The sequence below is a fragment of the Colletotrichum godetiae genome (assembly GCF_030913485.1).
Source record: "Colletotrichum godetiae strain CBS 193.32 chromosome Unknown BDP55scaffold_39, whole genome shotgun sequence".
NCBI lineage: Eukaryota > Fungi > Ascomycota > Sordariomycetes > Glomerellales > Glomerellaceae > Colletotrichum > Colletotrichum godetiae.
In genome coordinates this window covers 194,719-214,652 of record NW_026851287.1, presented here as the reverse complement: position 1 = coordinate 214,652, position 19,934 = coordinate 194,719, and the positions used below count along the sequence as shown (strand labels likewise).

Genomic DNA, 19,934 nt, shown 5'->3' with positions numbered 1-19,934 from the left:
TCACAAGTTTCTCGGGAAGAAAACCCACAAGCCGGTGAGCCCGGGAGCTTCTACTCACTTCCCAAGTTCCCCCAAGAAGCAACCCCTAGCTAGCTAGAAGTCCCCCCATGGTTTGCCGCAAGGCGATGGAGCTCACAAGGAGAGTTTTAGCGATTATTTTATCCAACCAGTATAGGCCTCACAGTTGGGTCCAAATGTGAGGTCGCGACAAGCTATTCACTTACACGCAGCCGGGCGCTTCCTCGGCGATCGACAACCCCATGGGACGATGTGAGATTGGAGAGCCGCGCCGTCTGCGTAAACTCCGCAAGACTCCGCACATTTCCCCAACTTCTGGTGCCATTCCGTCACCACATGAACCAGCATTCCACCACGTTAGCTTCCTCTCTCATCCCACATCGAGCAACTCGCGATTAAGTTCGCACAAACTCGATCCCTACGATCTACCGCAGCTGTTAGTAGTTACTCTTTACCCCGGAGAACAAGCCTTCCTCGGGGCTATCCGTCATTGTTCTCCCCCATCTTTGCCCCCCGGCATTCGTGTTTCCCTCCGCATTAGTCTGTGCGGGGAAGCTTAAGCTACACCGCAGTCTGGCCGACGACCTTTCTCGTCACGACGATGATTCGTTTTCTTTCTTTCTGTAAGACCAACTAAAGCTAGTTTTCGTTTGGTAATCAATTGACTGCGACTGCAACGGTACACTACTCTCACTACTTCTGAGAAAATGACGCTCAACAGCTGGATGGACTGGGGAGGATGGAAGGGTATAAGAACGGCGGCGAATGCCTTGGTCTCAACGACTTCTCTCTGTTGGATCGCCGCCTTCATCATCTTCTCTCAGTGTCTCTGGATGCTCTATACCCGCCGCTCAAAGCAATATCCGAGCGAGAAAGGAGGCAAAGGAGACGACACACAGCGCAACAACGGCAACATGTTCACCCGGGTGCCGTTCCTCCTGTCGGCAATCGCCATCATGGCGCTCTGCGCGATGGCGAGGGTCGCGGAATTCGGACAACCGCTCGCACGGCAGTACTTGGCCTCGACCACGATCAGCAGTGGCCACTCCCAATTCACCGTCCCCGCGTCGGCAGACGAGGGAGCAGTTCTCATCCCCAACATCGAGGACCCCGAGGCCAAGGACCCGCAGAGCGTCTGCCCGGGATACACGGCCTCCAATGTCCAGACGACATCGCACGGGTTCACCGCCAACCTCGACCTCGCCGGCTCAGCTTGCAACCTGTACGGGAACGATGTCGAGGCTTTAACACTCGTTGTCGACTACCTGGCGACAGACCGTCTTCACGTACAGGTACTCCCGCGGTACCTTGGTGCTGAGAACAACACTTGGTTCATTCTTCCTGAGGAGTTCGTCCCGAAGCCCTCTGCAGACGGAAAGGCGAGCTCCGATGGCTCAGACAGCGATTTGGAGTTCAAGTGGGCAAATGACCCCACCTTTGGTTTCAATGTCTCCAGGAAGAGCACTGGAGATGTGTTGTTCACGACCACGGGGACAAAGCTGGTGTTTGAAGACCAGTTCTTCGAGTTTGCTTCGCCGCTTCCTGAAAACTACAACCTGTATGGGCTTGGTGAAGTTATCCATGGCTTCAAGTTGAACAACAATCTCACTCGTAAGTGAATACTGTACAAGACCAGTTTGTATAAAAGCTCATGGAATCAGGCACACTCTACGCGGCTGATGTCGGCGACCCAATCGACGGAAACATCTATGGCTCTCACCCGGTGTATCTCGATACCCGCTACTACCAAGTCGACGCCGATACCAAGGAGGCCGTCTACGTTGCCAATGCCACGGACAAGAACGCCGACTACACGTCGTACACCCACGGAGTTTTCCTTCGCAACGCTCACGCCCAGGAGATCTTGCTCCGGGAGTCCAACATCACCTGGAGAGGTCTCGGCGGCACCATTGACCTCTACTTTTACGCTGGACCGACTGCCGACGCGGTGATGAAGTCCTATCAGAAGACCACTGTCGGTTTGCCCGCCATGCAGCAGTACTGGACATTCGGTTTCCACCAGTGCAGATGGGGCTACACCAGCTGGGATAACCTGCAGGAGGTCGCAGATGAATTTGCCAAGTTTGAGATTCCTCTGGAGACTCTCTGGGGTGAGTTGATCCATGTCCTCAAAGTCACCGACGATTCAGAACTAACAGCTCCCAGCCGATATTGACTACATGAACCAATACCGCGATTTCGAAGACGACCAAAACTCATGGAGCTACGAAGACGCCGCCCGCGTCCTCGGCAACCTGCACAACAACGGCCAACACTTCGTCCCCATCGTCGACTCGGCCATCTACGCCCCCAACCCCGAGAACGCCAGCGACGCTTACCCAACGTACGACCGCGGCGTCGAAGCCGATGCCTTCATGCTCAACCCTGATGGATCCCTATATGTCGGCGCCGTCTGGCCCGGCTATACCGTCTTCCCCGACTGGGTCGGCGCCGTCTTTGGCCGCAGCAAGACATTCGAGTGGTGGACCACCGAGATGGTGACCTGGTTCCAAAAGGTCGCCTTTGACGGCATCTGGATCGACATGTCCGAAGTCTCCTCCTTCTGCGTCGGCAGCTGCGGCAGCGGGAACCTCACCCTCAACCCCGTCCACCCTCCCTTCCAGCTCCCCGGCGAACCGGGCAACGAAGTCCTCCAGTACCCCGAAGGCTTCAACAAGACCAACGGCACCGAAGCCGCCTCCGTCTCCGCTCTCTCTGCCTCGCTGGCAGCCGCGGCATCCACATCCGCAGCCGTAACAACCTCGTCATCTGCCACTCCCACATCGACAACAACAACCTCCTACCTCCGCACCAAGCCTACCCCCGGCGTTCGAAACGTAGCCCACCCCCCCTACGTAATCGACAACATCCAAGGCGACCTCGCCGTCCACGCCGTCTCCCCCAACGCAACCCACCACGGCGGCACCCAAGAATACGACTTCCACAACCTCTTCGGCCACCAGATCCTCAATGCCACCTACAACGCCCTCCTCGCCGTCTTCCCCGGCAAACGCCCCTTCATCATCGGCCGCTCCACCTTTGCCGGCTCCGGCAAATGGGCCGGCCACTGGGGCGGCGATAATGCCTCCCTCTGGGCCTACATGTTCTTCTCCATCCCGCAGGCCCTATCCTTCAGCATCTTCGGCGTCCCCATGTTCGGCGTCGACACGTGCGGCTTCAACGGCAACACCGACATGGAGCTCTGCGCCCGCTGGATGCAGCTCAGCGCCTTCTTCCCCTTTTACCGCAACCACAACGTCCTCGCCGCCATCCCGCAGGAGCCCTACCGCTGGTCCGCCGTCGCCGAGGCCTCGCGCTCCGCCATGGCGATCCGGTATGCCCTGCTGCCGTACATGTACACGGCGTTTTACAAGGCGCATACCCTCGGCGACACCGTCATGCGCGCGCTGGCGTGGGAGTTCTCCGACGAGCCCTGGCTCGCGGGCGCGGATCGGCAGTTCCTTCTCGGCCCGGCGGTCATGGTCACACCTTGTCTCGAGCAAGGCGCCAGCACCGTCAGCGGCGTATTTCCCGGCGTCGGCAAGGGCACCGTCTGGTACGACTGGTACAACCAGACCGCCGTCACCGGCGTCTCTCCGGGACAGAATGTGACGATCGATGCGCCGCTGGGTCATATTCCGGTCTACCTCCGCGGCGGGTATGTCATCCCGACGCAGGAGCCCGCGCTGACGACGACCGAGAGCCGGGCGAACCCATGGGGTTTGCTGGTTGCGCTCGACGGCGAGGGTGCTGCTGCGGGTAGTCTCTATGTAGATGACGGTGAGAGCTTGGAGCAGGAGGCTACGCTCACTGTAGAGGTAATGTTTTCTTATCACAGTCCAAACACAAGGTGTGAAAGTAGACACTAACATGAAGAACAGCTCTCCTCTTCCGACAAGTCAATCAAGGCCACTCCGTCTGGCGAGTTCAAGGACTCAAACCCGCTCGGCAACGTCACCGTTCTGGGAGTCCAGAGCGATGTTTCTTCTGTCTCTCTCAACGAGAAAGCTCTAGACGGAGCGAATTGGTCGTTTGACTCGAACTCTCGTGTTCTCCACATCACCGGCCTGCAGTCTCTTACGTCTGCTGGAGCATGGTCGTCTTCGTGGGAGCTTACTTGGTCCTGAAGACCGCCAAAGAACCAAATAGACGGCACTGCGGTATCATTCTCTTTGTCTATCCAAGAGTATCTAAAGAAGATAATATTTGCGAGAGCGAATGGTCAGCGGATGCCACACCAAAAAAGGGGGGTTAACTGTACCCAAAGATGCCTATGACTATTAAGAAATAGCCAAAAAGAAATAGAAAGGGATACTCGCCCTTTCAGCAAGACGAATGCAAGATTTATGGAATTTCAATGATCAGAAGTCCCGGGTGGGCTGGTCTGCTGATTGTCAAAATGACTATTTGAAGTCTAGTCCATGTACGCTTACGGTATTCGGAACCAGCGCGACTGTATTTACCATGCAATACCATTGAGTGACTTGATCTCACGACTTCGAATGCAAATAGAATCAAACTTGCTCATAGAATTTGGTATCATTGGATATGTTTATGGCCGCATCCGGGCAATGCTGCCACGTCCTGCCAGCTATCCCCTGGCGGCTTCCACGCCCTCACAGGATGCTCTCGACTCTGCAATCCTAGTCGAGGCAGCCTAGTTACAATCCCACGCATGCCTCCATCACCGCCTCCACAAAAGCCTCTCTCAGTGACCACCACGTCCACGATATCTCTTGTTCCCTCCACCGCGCCACCTACCCCCACGACCACCGTGTCTCCGATCACCCCCGTGCCCGCGATCATCATGCATATCCCGCTGCCTATCCCGCTGATGCATCTGAAACATCTCGCCATCCTCCCTCTCCCCATCCCTCTTAATCTCCCTGTCCTCGCCCTCCACCTTGACGCTCGGCTTCTCCAGATCCGTCCTCCACCTCGGGTGCGCGCCATACTTGCACCCCGGACCCTCGGGGCAGAATCCCACCAGATAATACACGCACAGCTTCCTCCGCACATGCTTCTTACTGCACCGCGGACCCAGCGGACAGAACCCCTTATCGTAGTGCGGGCACGGCGGCAGCTTGGACTGCGGATCAATGTGCAGGTATAGACACTCCTCGCCGTTGGAGCAGTACCCGTTGCGCATGAAGAAGTTGCACTCGGGCATCTTGCGGAGGTTGTACTCGTGCAGGAACTCGCACGACTCGCCCTTTTTGCAGAGGCCGCGGAGCCAGTGCTTGCATACCAGGGAAGGCCCTCCCGTCGGGTTCGAGGAACTGGAGGAGGCGTGGCGGTCTGGACAGGCGGCGCCGAGGGGGCAGTGGCCTGCGAGGAAGGGTTTGCATTGCGGGCGGTCGGAGGAGAGCTCGTGGCGGTAGGTCTGGCGGAGGAAGGGGGTGAAGGCGAAGGAGGTTGCTGTCGCGGCGTGGGTCAGGATGTGGTCTGTTTCGGGGCGGGGGGCGACGGCTGCCATGTTGTATGATTGCTGGCGCTCCGAAGAGCTGGGGAGATGTGTGTGGGCTTGCGCTGTCCCGGCTGGTGGATAGTCGCGATGAAAGTTGATTATTCGTTCAAGTCGCGTCGTCGTTTGGGTGTGTGATTTGCGGGTTGGATATTATTGCAAACCCCGGGTCGCGCAGGATTTTCAGTGATGTTATCGCAGTTGGGTAGTGGAGAATTTGGATATAATCGGGCAAATGACGAACAGTGGCAGCAGCGTTGGGCTTGGAAGAAGATGCTTTGCAGCTTGAGTTGAGATGCGACGCATTCAAAAGGAAGCTTGCTGGAAGCTTCATCAATCGAGAAGACCCATATTAATTAGTCAGCCGGTGTTACAGTGGGGCATATGCCATTCGGCCCCGAGTGGGCCCGGCCTTCGGTTCCTGGCACCATCTGTACACACATCCCGTCGTCTCACAACCTCTTGGGCTATCTGACACCTATATGCTTCCTCGATCAGCTTGTCAGTAGTATATTAAAAGAACTATACGTACCCAACCTAGCTCAAGCCAGTCGCCACAAGTAGATTGACGTTTCACTTCGTCTTTCCGTGTTTACTCAGCTGAATGTGCGTTAATCAAAAGTTCTTTGTGAGGCTAATAAGATACTCTTGGTTGTGTTTTAAATGATGAGAGATAAGCTGTTACATTGGTATCCGTCGGCTCCTAAAATCAAGCTAACCCCCACAACAATTTCCCAAGTACACGGCGTTCATGCTTAACGCCTGAACTTTTCAAGCATCGTCTTCACCCGAGGAGCCTGCACCAGCATCATGTTCAGGAGCGTCTTGAGGCTTCTGCGCATACCAAAAGTAGAAGTTGAGGTAACGGTGCTTGGTCCTGTCCTCAAGCTCCTTCTTGGCTGTTGCCTGCCACACCTGACTCTCAACGTTCGGGATGCCATGATGCTCAAAGGGTTTCCCGGCGAACGCCGGGATGGCATCGGCAACGACCTCCTTCATGTATTGACCGATGAGCCGCATAGTCTTGTCCTTGGGCCAGGTTCCGACGGGGGTCTTCTTCACCTCGCATCGGATATCCTTAAATCCTGCAGCCTCGAGATGGGGCCGCAGGTCGCGTGCAATATGGAACATGATGCCGAGGCCAGCGAAGGCTTCAACCGTAAGTTCGTAGAATTCCTTTAGTTTGTCATCTTCGGGCATAGTGCCATCGTCACAGTGAACTTGGCCGTGGAGCTCTTGGAACTCGATCCAAGCCCCGGGCTTCATGTGCCTGTCATTATGTGAGCACGGTGTTGGGATAAGTCCATGGTACTGGTCTTACTCATATGCCTGGGCCAAGACATAATCAATATTTCTCAGCGCAGGGGCTACAGAACGCAAGTGAACGTAATCGAAGCTGTCTCCGTTGAGCCATTTATCCTCGGCATCGTCCACGAGAAATTTGACGTTTGGGGGGATCCACGTAGGCTGGATAGGAGATAGATCGATGCCAAGAACTTCGGCGGCAGGGAATAGATCGGCAACTTCAGATCGGTGTCAGTGCCAATGATTGGTAGTTCAAATGAGAAGTTCACAACAGACCTTGAATTGCCCAAGCTCCTAGCAACATATTAGTAAGGGTTCAAAGGCTATGACGTGTGGAACTTACCAGTTCCAGTTCCAATGTCAATGATTTTTTGAGGGTTCTCGCCAATCGGTGCATAGATCAGCTTTCCATCCTAGGTGATTATCGTCAGCTATGGGAGGATAAGCAGACGGGTGGCACGGCGTGGCTAACGGTCAGCTCGAGCAACATGGTATGCTTCATGTCCTCTCGACTCTGCTCCGTCTCGTCATTAGGCATGGGATAGCGCCCATTGCGATAGCTGTGATAGCGACGACCATTCTTGTACTCATGCGCATAGATGCTGGAGCTGAGCGAGGCAGAGTCGACTGAGGACGCATCCCAGTTGACAAGCTCGAATTCACTCTCGTCAGCTGGCCCATCAGCCGCCTCAATAGCAGCAGCGGGGTGCTGGGAAGCTGGATCATCGTTGCTAGACATGGCCTCAGGTACCTCCACGGATCCACGATTTCTTCTGGAAGCTAGAGAAACAGGGGAGTTAGCAAGGGGGTCCCAGTCGCGAGTCAGAAGGCATCTCGAAATCTTACCGCTAATGCAAGACGCAGAGCAATCAGGCCTTGGCTATCTCACTGCAGTGACCGAAAGAATGCTTTCTTGTAGGATTTTGGCGTTGTCACAAACTTGAAGTTGTTGTAGCAAGCACACGTGGTCAAAGTGCCAACGCTCATCTCAACGTGACAGAAAATGAGATGTCGGAAGGGTGGGAGACCCGAGAGTACTCGGTATCCTGGAGAATTATCCGTACATTTGTTCAAGTGGTTCCATTTCGCTCAGGTGTGCTCCATTTTACTGCGTGAGGAGACAGCAATACCAGTCAATGCTCCAACGGACGAAACAACTCAATTGGTTGCTGGCCGAGGTCCTTGAGACCAATTGAGAGCACAGGTTGGAAGGGGTGAGCAAGTCGATAGCAGGGGTCTATGCTCCACTTCTGAAAAGCGGCACAGTTCAATGTTTGTCCCAAGTTGACAGGCCTGTTGGCCCGAACCGATATTCATCTAAGTTCCATGCCCAGAGTTCAGATGGAGTTGGGCTCGCGGCGCTCCGGCGAGGTGCATTCGTGAAAAGCAGTTTATTACTGACTTTCTCCCCCTGCGAGTAGGTTGGCACAAGGCGATAGTTCCATAGGCTCAGACCCTTGCGACGGCGGCATTGTGATATTAGAGTGGAAATGTTTGAAGCGATCCGCAGGGAACAGAACACCCGCTTCTGGCTGACAATGTTCTCTCGTACTAAGATAGTGTTGGCGATGAAGAGTTTTGTAATAGCTAAGCAGAAAGGAATCGGTTCTCAATGGGGTAAAGGAGACAACAACGGTCGCCAAGACTTTGTCGGCTGCAAATAATGAAGGACAGGATACAATCGATAGGTATGTCATCCATGATCCGAGGACAGGCCACAGCTCGAAGAGATTGTCATTGGGAGGAGGCCCTGCTGCCGTGGACGTTGAAATTACCCCTCCTGTTCTTCAGCAGCCGGCCCGGCGGGATCACGCAATGAGATGGGTGCAACCTTAGGAATTAGGTTTTCCCCTACTTGAATGGAAGCGGCCGGCAAAGTGAAGATAGGTAACGACCGGAGTAAACGGTAGAAAACGGCAGTGCCTGGGGTTGGACCGTTTTAGGAGTGGAATCTGGACATGGAAAGAATGGCAAGGACCTGCCAAATGCTCGTGAAGAAAGAGAGTTTGGCAGTCAAGCAGGATGGAAGAAACGAAAGACATTTCCAGATTAGCCACCTCAGGTAAGAAAGACCCACCTTCTTCGGCCGTCCTTTCCTCCAGCCTCCAAGTCTTTCAAGTTTACAGGGTTCAAATAATGGAATTGATCCATCGCGGACGGCTTAGCTCAAGGACGTTGACGATTGACCTAGGGTGCATAATGACATGCGCCGTCCTTTTTCTTTTCTTCTTCTCTTCTTTCTTCTCTTGCATTTGACCCCATCGCCGGCTCCTTTGTTCCAGATGGAGGAGGGGCTCTGCTGCCGATGGTTCCTCAGTGCATCCATAAGGTACAGTGAATGGAGTTTCTTTCCCTCTCTTGCCCAATCGCTAGACTTGCTTCAATATCCAAATATCTTCATTAGGTAAGAAAGGGATAAAGAGGTAGGTACCTACCCGCCGGTCCTGCCCACCTGCCCGAGAAGTCGAGACAGAAATGGAACCCGGCCTGCGGTACTTACACCTTCCCAACTTTCTTTCCTCCGAAGTCCACTGTCCAACCTCCTCCTGCCTGCAGCTGCAGGTGTGGAAAGTCACACCTTGCAGGCAGGCGGAGACAGACCGGACCCTTGGCCTCCTTCCACTGTAACTTTCTGGCATTCGGGACCCGACAGATGGACATGGGATTAGGTGGGCGCTGGGAGCAAATCCAATGACCCCGCACCCTTTGGCCGATGAAATGTTTGCTCCAACAAAGCCACAAATCCAACGACATCGTTTTTGTTGCTCCCTCTTCTCTGACTTGTTTCGGCCCTGTCCCCGTCTCCTCCATCTCCTCTCCAAAGCCATTCCTGTCAGTTGTTTGTCTAGCTGCTCTTCAGCCTATATCTCCCGTCTCCATTTCCCCCTCATTTCCCCTCGCAGGCGCCAGCTGTTGTAGCGCGTTTCTGCCATGTTTTCATCTGCCATACCGCCAAATTTGGAGGCGTACGCCTTGCCCGCGTCTTAACCAGACCAAAACTGTCTTGGCGCCTTTTCAACCTCGAATCTCTGACCTGCTTCCCTCCGATACGGAGGAGACAGGACGCACAATACGATGCCTTCTTCAGACCCTGACTAGAGTTTGCCGGGGGGGCCTTCAACTTTTGCCCCCATAGCATCCAATGGCTGAAGCCGGCTACTGCGACTGACTTACATATGGGGCCTGCCCGCATATCTTCGTACGTACAGACACCAACGACAGGGTAGGTTGGATCAATAAACCACATCACGGATCAACGCTTGAGACCCCGATTGCACTCTTGATCGACCTGCCAGAGAGAGTATGGACACAATACATACGTCCTCTTATAGTACCGTGTCTCTCGTGGGCCCATACGACCAGCCTGGCGAGACAACGAGACACGCCCAGTGCTCCGGATGCACATCAAAGACAGCACCTCCGCGTCCGCTTCGCCGTCAACTTGCCATTGGCCCCGGATTGCGCCAACAATGAGCAAACAAGACAACAATGCGCCCTCGCATATCAGTCACACCATACAACTGTCACCTATTCATCGATACCCAACTCGGCCATCTCTCCTGCAATGACCTCATTTATCCAAATCGTCGGATTTCCCAATAGCCAGGGCCGCTTCAAATGTTCCGTCATGTGCTGCCAGCGTGGCATGCAGTCCTTCTGCACCCGTCCTCCACCTCAACCCATCGACTCTGTCGGCTGTTTCCATCGTTTGGTGGGTCACATCACGCAGCCAAGCTACCGCTACATGTCCCCCTCGACAATCCCTCCCCTGTCCATCAACTCTCGCAACCTTGCTACTGGTCGATTCGCCCACTGAGACGGCCGTTTTGAGAAACACAATTCCAGTTTGTCACTTGTGCTCAAACCTCGACGCAGATGCTCTCTGCCCAGCCCGGCTTGCTCGACGCTCAACTTCACCGCCTATAGCTGTTTCTCCTTGCGTGTCCGTGTGTGATTCACTGACCAGCCCCGGCCTGCCGGCGTAGGAGCTGGGATCTATCCACTTCAAAACAACAGACACCGCCGCCGCCGCCGTGCCGCCCGAAGGTTTCAGTGCATATCGATTCGCCAGTCGATCCACTCTTTGCACGTCAGTGTGATGACCACTGTCCGTAATGGCTCAACCCAATACAAGGCGAATTCGGCCCTCCCTCATCCGGCCACGGGCAGCAACTAACCCTCAGAGATCGGAAGCGAGTGCGGGATACACTCCTCGGAAACGTCGGTGGGAGCGTGGCACAGCATGATACTTGGCCTATGGCAGGGAAGCAGGTTGTTTTAGAGTTTTGGTACACCACAGCAGAAATACCGCCTCGTTGTCTCGCCACACGTATTGTCGTCTTAGCCTGGGAACGCCTCGTGGATTCTCCAGCCATGCTTTCTTTTTTTCAGGCCGGTTTCCTTACTTAGTTACCTAGTGATATGGTAAATCTAAACCAGGACGTGATCATTTCTACAGCTCGAAGCGACATCCAGGGACTGGGGTGTTTTCCCCAGCCTCGGCACCTTAGCTTCAAAGGCTTCTCACCTTTAAGCGAAAATCTCCCCAGGTTACCAGAAATGACTGAGGAATGGTCACCAAGTTCTAACGTCGCTTCGTGGATGATGGTGGCGCTTTCCAGAGCTAGTCGGAAATAACAAGCATGTCTCGAGCCTGGTTCCAAGTCATCTACCAGTTTCATGCCGAAATTAGTCTTCCTGCGAGTGTTCATTCAAATCGCTTCTTTCCGTGGTTCGGCAACCCGATCTGGTTATGGCAATATCAACGTCCGTGTGCAAGAGCCGAATGAGCTTCCAATGCAAACGAGGCTGGATGAACAGCCGTGGAGCATTCGATATCCTCCTAGACTGTACCTAGTTTGCCGACCTCTCCGACTCCTGATTGCCAGAGAAACAGGCATCGCGTGTGCTGAGCCCATCATTGCAGCTCGCTAGACCAAAGCTCCTCCCCCCGCTATCGCCCTGTCGCCCTGCCGTGGGCACAACGGCGATGTTCGCATTGGCGACCGAGAGTAACCAGGGCAGGAATGCGGCTGCTCACCACTGTGCTCGCGTCTAAACAACAACACACCAAGGCACGGACATGGGCGTCGAGGACTTTTGGGGCGCTGGCTCCCTAGGTACATCACAGCTAAGACCTGCATGCAAGGCCGGGCAGGCGTGGAGAATCCAGCTGGAAGACGCAGAAGAAGTGGACGAACAAAAATGAGGACGACGAGGAAGAAGGGCCAAAGTAGCGGTGCGATGAGCAGGGATCATTCCTGTTCGCTGCAACCCTGATCGTCAACTGCCGCCAAGGGTCGGTGGTCGTGGCCGAAGGCCGGCTTCGAAGTGAGGGAACAGACTCGCGCTGGTGCTAACTCACAGACAGAGAGAAGAGAGAGTCAGGACGCCGACGAGCGAGCGAACTAACCAAAACAACGGCGCCAGTGGCCGGGCATGGCCGCCCTACCACGATGCCTTGCAATTTGGCTTTGGCAGCCATCTTCTCATCCTTCTCCGCCTCTTCGTCTCTGGTACATGGTCGTTTCTTCTCACTCGTCCAGATCTCTCATATATGACTTGACAAAAAGTCTCAACACCATCCATCCCCCTGCAAGCGTAAATGCATCCAAGTACTCACTCCCTTCGCACCCCCCCCCCCCCCCCCCCCAATGATCCATCCTTCACCCCCAACCCAATTATGTCATGCATCATGGCTTCAAAGTATCCTGGACCCTCTTGTAATTTTGATACCCGTCCCTTCGTCTCCACCGCCTCGGACAAGGCCTTATACTACCTTGTCCGTCCCGCGTTCGCTCACCGTCGCATTTGGCTTGTCACTCCCGTACTGTGGTGTCTAGCCAGATATATAGACACTTCTCCATGCTGCTTGGAGCCACAGAGGTTCGCGCTTGCTGCCTGACCGAACAGCTCATTGCTCAAATATGCAGCTTTGGGTTCAAGTCCTTTTCTTCATATACTGTCCTTACTACCTTTCCCTTGTCACATTGACTGTCAGAGTTGCTTTTCTTTCCGAACTTTCGAACCCTGCCTATCTTCCTTGAGAAAGATCTTATGGCAACCAGGATCAAGATGAGTTCTTCGTCATCTTCGCGCAAGTCGCGCAGAACGACTAGCATCTCCAACGTCATGTACACCAACGCCGTCTACTTCCCCAACGAACGGATATACCAAGGCGACACGCCGGGCGCCATGAACTATGGCTGCATCAATCATGTGTATTACGCCTTTGCAAATATCTCGCCTGATGGAAGTGTTTTTGTGAGTTTACCAAATCCGCTGCTCGCATAGGTTGACTAACCAGACTTGCGATAAGCTGAGCGACGAGTGGGCTGATGCTCGCGCACCAGTCGATGGCGTCCACGGTGGCCTAGGGTCTCTCATGCACCTCAAGCAGAAGCATCCGCATTTGCAAGTTATTCTGTCCATCGGGGGCGGCAATTCCAGTGCCGTGTTCCCCGTTATAGCTGCGAATACACTATACAGAGACAACTTTGCCCGCTCTGCGAGAGGCCTGGTCGACGCGTCGGGCTTAGATGGTATTGATAGTGAGTTTTCTTGATTTTACTTGCCTCTGCATTAGTGGGCAGTTAGCTCACATGGTCGATCAGTTATGTGGGAGTATCCTTGTGATTCCCAGCAAGGCCACCATTTCCTCGCTCTGTTGGCAGCTGTTCGCCTTCATATGCCCGAAAGTCATTATCTCCTTACTGCTGCGCTGCCCGCGAGCCGAGCGATCTTGCAGTACATCGATCTGCAAAGAACGGCCGACTACGTCGACTACCTCAATCTCATGGCTTACGACTTTGCTGGCACATGGACACATAGGAGCGGCCACCATGCCCAATTGTATGCGATGAGCAAGGACGAACTTTCGGGCGCATCGACAGTGCAGTATCTAGTCTCGCAAGGCTTTCCCTCGCAGAAGATCCTACTCGGCATCCCCCTTTACGGTCGCAGCTTCCTTCATGCTACTGGGCCGGGACAGAAGTTCAAGGGAGGTGGCGGGAGCAATGGGACATTCGAGTACAACCAACTTCCCCGTCGAGGGACGAAAGAAGTCATTGACAAGAAGTCTATTGGAGCCCAATGTGTCGGAGGGGATGGCGGCTTCGTCACATACGACAACCCCGACACGGTGAAGATGAAGGCCGCATTTTGCAAACAGAAGAGTCTAGGAGTATGTTTTGCCCCCACGGTCCTATCGAACGATACATGTGCTGATGACTCGGAAAGGGATTATTCTACTGGAGCGGACCAGCAGACGCAAAGGAAAGCTCGCGGAGTCTCATAGCCACCGGGTTCAGAGCTCTGCATAGCTCTTGAAGGGCCATCTTTCTCGGAATGAACCACCTAGGGTGCGTTCGAGACATTCAGCAACAGTCCGCCGACACGTGTCGGCAAACCTCGGCCTCACGGGCCGACGGTCAGTGACAGACAGACGATAATTGCATTTGCGCGGAGTAAGGGGATCGACAGCATCTGACGGGGGGGCGACATGGCGTTCTTTTCTTCAATTCGGCGACCTGCATCACGGACTTTGTTTCTTTTTTACTCGATTTTCGACATTTGCTCAGATTTCACGCATGATTCCCCCTTGAACCTATTTGATCGACGCATCACCGGGCGGCGGCGGCATGACTGGATTTTGGGGGCGGGGAAAGGACACCAAAAATTTGGGGCGGCTGATGATATCCCACGCGTGGAGCAAAGGGGAGGGGGGGGGGGGGGGGGGGGGGGCGGTGTAGCTGACTTTGCATGGCATCATATGGCTTCTCACGATTTCTCTACCCTCACGACGGTTTTGCATCATGACTCATATTATTATAGAAGAGAGCGAGACGAGGAGGGGTGGCATTGGGCGGGATATTTTCTGGTGGATGGAACAAATTTGTATTTCTTGGTAGGCGTCTGGGCGCGTGGAACGCCGTTGACTCGCGTGGGCGGCTCTGTCTCTCTCACGTCTATTACGATGGGAGCCGAAATGGCCCGGAGCAACTCCAATGGAACAAGACCCAAATACCTCTTGTTTTTTTTTTGGTTCAGAATTTCTGCCCCTCCTTTCAACCCATCGTGAGATTTTTTGTGTGTGGTGGGCTGTGGGTTGCAGTGTTGCACCCACGCACGGCATGTAGCAGTGGGCGGTCCTCTTTGGAGGGGTTCTTGGAGGGGCACCGAAGGGGAGGGAGGGGCGCCTCGGATGGGCCAAGAGGGAATGGAAGGGTTTTGATGTACTCTGTAGGTGTGTGGGTAAATCGTTATTTTTCCTGCGGGCAACCCTGCGTGGGTGTGCGAGTGAGGCAACCCACGCAGATCGCGCGGGGCAATGATATTCTTACTGCATCCATACTCTTTTTATGCGATGCCGTGGGTGCCTCCTCCAAGTGGGAATGGGAGAAGGTGCTCTAAGTGGAAATGGAAAGGGCACAAGGGATACCTACATACATACTTGGAGGGGTTGGATTCATGGATGAAGGAGGAGGGGGGGGGGGGGGGGGGGGGGCAGCAGGGCAGACTTTCGCAGTAAAGAGCCGGGGTGGGGAAAGCCCGCTGGATCGGAGCCCACTCCGAGATACGGGAGGCGGAAGCGATTCGGTAAACCGTCTGTGGGCTTGCGACCGCAGGCGTAACCGGGGGGTCAGGGATCAAGGTATCAAGGGTTTTCTTGTTGTCGATCATGTCCGGGATATTTACGGCATGTGTCTGTATGTGTGTGTGTGTGTGCGTGACCGTGACAGAGCACACTTACACAGAGCCATTGCTATCCTAGAGTTTAAGCGTATGATGTGCTGTTGCTATGTAAGGTATGTTGAAAAGCATTAGGTACAATATGCGATGTAAGGTACCTTGGGCATGTAACTCTGTCTATAGGTGCCGCTTTTGAAGGGTGGGGGGACTGCCTACCGTGTGTGTTCCGTAGGCGCATGGGATATCCAATGGAGGTTGTGGTGGTGGGATGGAGACTATGCAGGTCGACCGATTCGGAACGTGATTCCATCATTGTCAGCCCGTTGTGCCCGTTCTGTGGCCTCTTGTTGTTACGGGCGTCGTGAGACGGTCTCTTCTTTTTTGATAGTGCGTTTGCTAGCTAGTAGCTGGTCAGTAGGTGTGTTTGGAAAGGTTTACTGTATTGAGATCCCTCGTATTACTATCCCGTGTCCCGTCAAAAAGCGCACTTTGAGGTCAGTCGAGGTGAACCAAATAAAAGTGGGTGGTGTATCTGAGCTGGGGATTCTTCGGTATTTCTTGATTCCGACTTCATGTGGCTTTCTTTCTTGTTGCTACCACACACACACACACACACGCACACACATACCCTGGCCTCGCTGTTGGCCTGCGTGCTCGCTTGCTGAATGCTGTCACAGACGGGTGATTCTGTTATTTGATTCAGCTGTGTTGGTTCGACGCGTCTTTGGATGGGAATTAGATCAATCGTATTTTCTGCACATTTGGAAACAAATATGTAGGAGAGAGTCATGGTCCTGCATATGAAGGCGCGCATCATTCGGTTTTCATTCGCCTGCCTGGCTGTAAGACGGTGTTGGGATGCGTGCTGCACTGCGCATGCGTGTTGTCTTTTTGTGCTGGTGTCGAATCTGCAATTCCCATTCGGGATCACCAAAACGGGTTAAATGTGAGAGGTTGGATTTGGTCCCTTCGGGGGTGGGAAAGAGGGGGTGTAGGCGTCGAATGGTATCCAATGGGGACATGCAGCCGAGGCTGCTCTGTCGATCGGAAATACGGGAGATTGATAAGATTGGTTGCTATTCGGGGCCATTTGATTTCCAGGTTTTCCGCCTTGTTGTTCTCCTTCTGTCCTTTTTTGCCCGCGAAGCATGGTGACTTGTTCTATTTGCCCGGTTGTCGATGTCGACCAAGTAGGTATGCGTTGTACCTTACCAAAGTCGCAACCATGGGCTGGTTTACCATATACTAGGAGAGAAAATTCCATCGGTATTTTCCCAAAAAGGTGACATTTAGCAATCCTGTTCCCAACGCAACAGCTGAGATCTGACCAGAGACACACCTTGGTAGGTGATACAAAGACTGCGGGTTGCTGGATCGGGATGGTGTGTAATGGCTTGACAGGGGGAATGGATCACTTTCAGGTTCGGAATTTGGTTGCACAGCAGGCTCCGGATGGGATTCTTGGAAACGAAGGGGGGGGGGGTGGCAGAGATGACGGCAGAAAGTGGGTGTGCTGCACACGTGGGTTCACATCACGGGAATAGGCACGGGGTCGTGGTGAGCGAGACAGCCCACGGTCGATGACGATGGTTCTCGCCTAGTAAACTCTTGGTCCCAAATAACATGGGTGTAGGTGAAGGGATGAGGTGAGATGAGGTGAGATTCCTCGACCCGAATGAATGTTGCGGTGTGTTTTGCGGTCTAGATCATGATTCCTGTTTGAAAGTTGTGGTGTGGTGTATCGGGACGGAGTCGGGACGCTGGGACACTTGAGGTGTCGGTGTGTGCTAATTAGTATGCCTCGTGGGAAACTTGTTCGTGGCTCGGTTTCTGTTCTAAGTCACGGCTTCCCAGTCTTCAGAGGTGCTTCTAGCCCTTTGGGCCGGTCCCAGGCGCACTCGTCTTACGTGCTAGTTTGTCCATGGCGTCGTTTAGGCCCAGGGGGTTGAGGAGCCGTGACGACGACGGTGTGTTTGAGGCCCGATATAGCAATCGGGCTCTGACGCGTGCCTCCGCCCGGGAAACTTGATCGAGGGACGCCTAGTTCTTGTCCGTCTTGCTTCCAGGCCCATTTGCCCGTACCGTCCAGGATAGCTTCCTTCAGCTCCTGACGCTCGCCTTCTTTTCGAGGCTGCCTGGCTTCTCATTAGCCTCGACGAAAGCCACGCCCTGGAGTCATCAAGGATAAGGTACCTAGCATGCTAGTCTAGCACGAGAGCAGGAAGCCGATGCGGCGCACTGACTCGAGAGAAGGCTGGTTAAGCTAGATGGCCTCGATTGTGTTTTGCTTTTTTCCACGTGGGAGAAGGGCGGGCCGCCTTGGTCTGGCAGCGGTGCAGAATCTCTGGTTTCTTTTTCTTCCCGAGATGCGACGGCGCCGTGTTGGAGGAAAGAACGGCGCGCTTTTTTTGGTTTGGTAGTATCGTGGGAGAAGTGGAGAGCGTCCGTCATGGCTGCCCGGCAGGCAAAGTGCGGTGTGTTGTAGAAAGTGGGCATCTTTTAGACGTCGGGCGTTGGCCGCCCCGGCCGATTGCGGGATGGCGGGGATGAAGGAGGGGGAGGATCTACGGTGCTTCTCGGGGTTACGAGGGTATGAGAGGCCCAAGAAAGAAAGGGAGAGGGGCGTGGAGGGGCGGATTTGCCCAGATTTACATGACTCGGTTATCGGAGTTGAGCCTTGACGGGATGACGGGATGATGTGCTTTTTGCTGAAGAATTCCTTGGGAAGACCAACCCGGAATGCTTAAAACGACGTATGCGTGACGGGGACGTGGCAGATGATATGGCAGGTGACAATAATGGGGCGATATAGGACAGGGGAAATGCTGACTTGCGGCACAATGGGACGTGTTGGAGCAACAAGTCCATTGTCAGACTTGAGGAGCTAGATGCCTGCAACGAACTATGCCACGTCTGTTTCCGTGTTCGCAGCAGGATGGGGGCGAGCCTGAAAATGCAGTGAAAGGCCTGGTAACCGAGGTCCTTTGTGCTGACTGTTTGCTTGATCTAGTTCCAGGCTTCCGCTCACCTCTGGAGTGACAGCGAAAGGAGGGTCGGATCGGAAAGATCGGGGGTCACGGGGGCGACGGGGATGTTGGTTTATGCCGAGCAAAACCGGGCGTGGGGGCCTTTCTCGAGGATATCGGGAGGCTGGGCTACTCGGATTCGGAAGATACGTTTGCCGCAAAGACCGAGATGGGGTCGGAGTGATACGGACGGAGTGCATGTGAACGTCGCGCCCTGACAGAGTTCTGACAAGTCAGACAAATGTGTTCGTCACCGGTCGTTCTAGGCTGGTGCCATTAGCGGCCGCATGAGCTGGTCTACCCAAACATCCTGCCTGGCTGACGACTCTAGCCTGGCGACAAAGTTGACGTTGGATGGGTAGTGGTGTCTGACTGTCATCCGTCGTCTGATGTTAGCCGTCGTGGTTGGTCCGTTATCAGATCGAGACATCCCTGAAATGGTGGGCAGAAACTTCGACTATCGGAACATGCGTTGGTCCGGTGTTTTGAGGTCCGTGGCTTGAGTCGGGATATCCAAGCAATACGACAAAAGATGGGCGGCGTTATCTTCCGGCTGTGATCTCCAACCGATTTCTCTGGTAAGGAAGGGTTGCTGCGATTCAGCGTCCTTGGTGTTGGCTATTCATGCAACTTGACATTGATACGACACGAGCGTTTGCGAGTGATTGGAAAATTCCAGTGTGTTGGCAGAGTAGCACCCCTCCTCCAAGGACCCCCAAACATGTTTAGAGTTGTAAGTCATGGCTAGCCACAGCCTGTCAAGGTCGTGGCGTTGCTTCCAGCAATACGGATTCTGGTCGACAGGGTTCCATTTGCCCTTTGTCATAGTGACATGGAGGTACTTGCAATGGATTGACATGGGTTGCAGGCTGTCTTCGAAAAGTCTGTGGCGATATTGGCTTCCGAGTCTTCGGCTATTTGAGCGGTGACAATCGTCTGTTGAAAGGATTTCCTTGTGTGAACCTTATCCGCAAGAGTAGACTAGAATGACGACAAGCTCATGGCAATGGTAATCGACGTGGCACCAAAACAATGCGGACGAGTCTTGCTGTGCTTTAAGATGAACTTGAAGCATTTTGATGAAGCTGTGAAACTGCCGCCTGTGTCAAGCCAACGCAATGATCCGCTTGGAGGTAGTGTGATCTCCCGTATGATGGATTTTCGTATTGTAGAAAGGCTCCAGGAACATATTGAGTCGCGAATCTGGTGTATTTCTGAATGCTGAAAATGTGGGCTGCGGTGCACGCATTTGTCGCAAACTCGAGTTTGCTCCGAATGAACATTCCGCAGCCTAGAACCTGTTGTGCTTGAAACGGAATGGATGTGGCGAGGCGGAGACCATGATTGAGAGAAGTCTACTCCTACATCTGCCTGGGATGGCAAACGTTGCATACTTAATACTAAAGAACAACAAGAAGTAAGATGCAGGA

The 19,934-nt window shown here is 54.0% G+C and overlaps 5 protein-coding genes across 5 annotated transcripts; 2 read left to right on the top strand and 3 right to left on the bottom strand.

Annotated features, from left to right (window-relative positions):
* Nucleotides 1-932: 932 nt before the first annotated feature.
* On the top strand, nucleotides 933-4,145 carry BDP55DRAFT_558773 (family 31 glycosyl hydrolase; the record flags this gene model as incomplete). The annotated part of the gene is made up of 4 exons (XM_060569838.1): nucleotides 933-1,629; nucleotides 1,680-2,129; nucleotides 2,185-3,836; nucleotides 3,900-4,145. The coding sequence occupies 4 exons, from the start codon at nucleotides 933-935 to the stop codon at nucleotides 4,143-4,145; spliced, it is 3,045 nt and encodes a 1,014-aa protein (XP_060426302.1).
* Nucleotides 4,146-4,540: 395 nt separating this feature from the next.
* On the bottom strand, nucleotides 4,541-5,786 carry BDP55DRAFT_673468 (uncharacterized protein). The gene has a single exon (XM_060575599.1). It carries the CDS (start codon nucleotides 5,492-5,494, stop codon nucleotides 4,727-4,729), a length of 768 nt encoding a protein of 255 aa, XP_060426301.1. The 5' UTR covers nucleotides 5,495-5,786; the 3' UTR covers nucleotides 4,541-4,726.
* Nucleotides 5,787-6,253: 467 nt separating this feature from the next.
* Nucleotides 6,254-7,526, bottom strand: BDP55DRAFT_558571 (S-adenosyl-L-methionine-dependent methyltransferase; the record flags this gene model as incomplete). Its single annotated transcript, XM_060569816.1, has 5 exons — nucleotides 6,254-6,752; nucleotides 6,804-7,005; nucleotides 7,064-7,081; nucleotides 7,131-7,200; nucleotides 7,260-7,526. The coding sequence occupies 5 exons, from the start codon at nucleotides 7,524-7,526 to the stop codon at nucleotides 6,254-6,256; spliced, it is 1,056 nt and encodes a 351-aa protein (XP_060426300.1).
* A 4,913-nt stretch (nucleotides 7,527-12,439) lies between these two features.
* Nucleotides 12,440-14,522, top strand: BDP55DRAFT_673461 (family 18 glycosyl hydrolase). Its single transcript, XM_060575598.1, has 4 exons — nucleotides 12,440-13,051; nucleotides 13,107-13,338; nucleotides 13,402-13,970; nucleotides 14,027-14,522. Exons 1-4 carry the CDS (start codon nucleotides 12,845-12,847, stop codon nucleotides 14,114-14,116), a joined length of 1,098 nt encoding a protein of 365 aa, XP_060426299.1. The 5' UTR covers nucleotides 12,440-12,844; the 3' UTR covers nucleotides 14,117-14,522.
* Nucleotides 14,523-15,443: 921 nt separating this feature from the next.
* On the bottom strand, nucleotides 15,444-16,268 carry BDP55DRAFT_635039 (uncharacterized protein; the record flags this gene model as incomplete). Its single annotated transcript, XM_060572737.1, has 5 exons — nucleotides 15,444-15,493; nucleotides 15,540-15,551; nucleotides 15,695-15,878; nucleotides 15,967-16,071; nucleotides 16,107-16,268. The coding sequence occupies 5 exons, from the start codon at nucleotides 16,266-16,268 to the stop codon at nucleotides 15,444-15,446; spliced, it is 513 nt and encodes a 170-aa protein (XP_060426298.1).
* Between the last annotated feature and the right edge of the window lie 3,666 nt (nucleotides 16,269-19,934).

What these genes read in the sequence shown, in the direction of transcription:
- BDP55DRAFT_673461 (XM_060575598.1), top strand. Translation starts at nt 12,845, where the DNA reads ATGGCAACCAGGATCAAGATGAGTTCTTCGTCATCTTCGCGCAAGTCG. An exon ending in CGCCTGATGGAAGTGTTTTT is followed by an intron (nt 13,052 to 13,106) that starts GTGAGTTTACCA and finishes ACTTGCGATAAG; the next exon opens with CTGAGCGACGAGTGGGCTGA. An exon ending in GCAAACAGAAGAGTCTAGGA is followed by an intron (nt 13,971 to 14,026) that starts GTATGTTTTGCC and finishes TGACTCGGAAAG; the next exon opens with GGATTATTCTACTGGAGCGG.
- BDP55DRAFT_673468 (XM_060575599.1), bottom strand. Translation starts at nt 5,494, where the DNA reads ATGGCAGCCGTCGCCCCCCGCCCCGAAACAGACCACATCCTGACCCAC.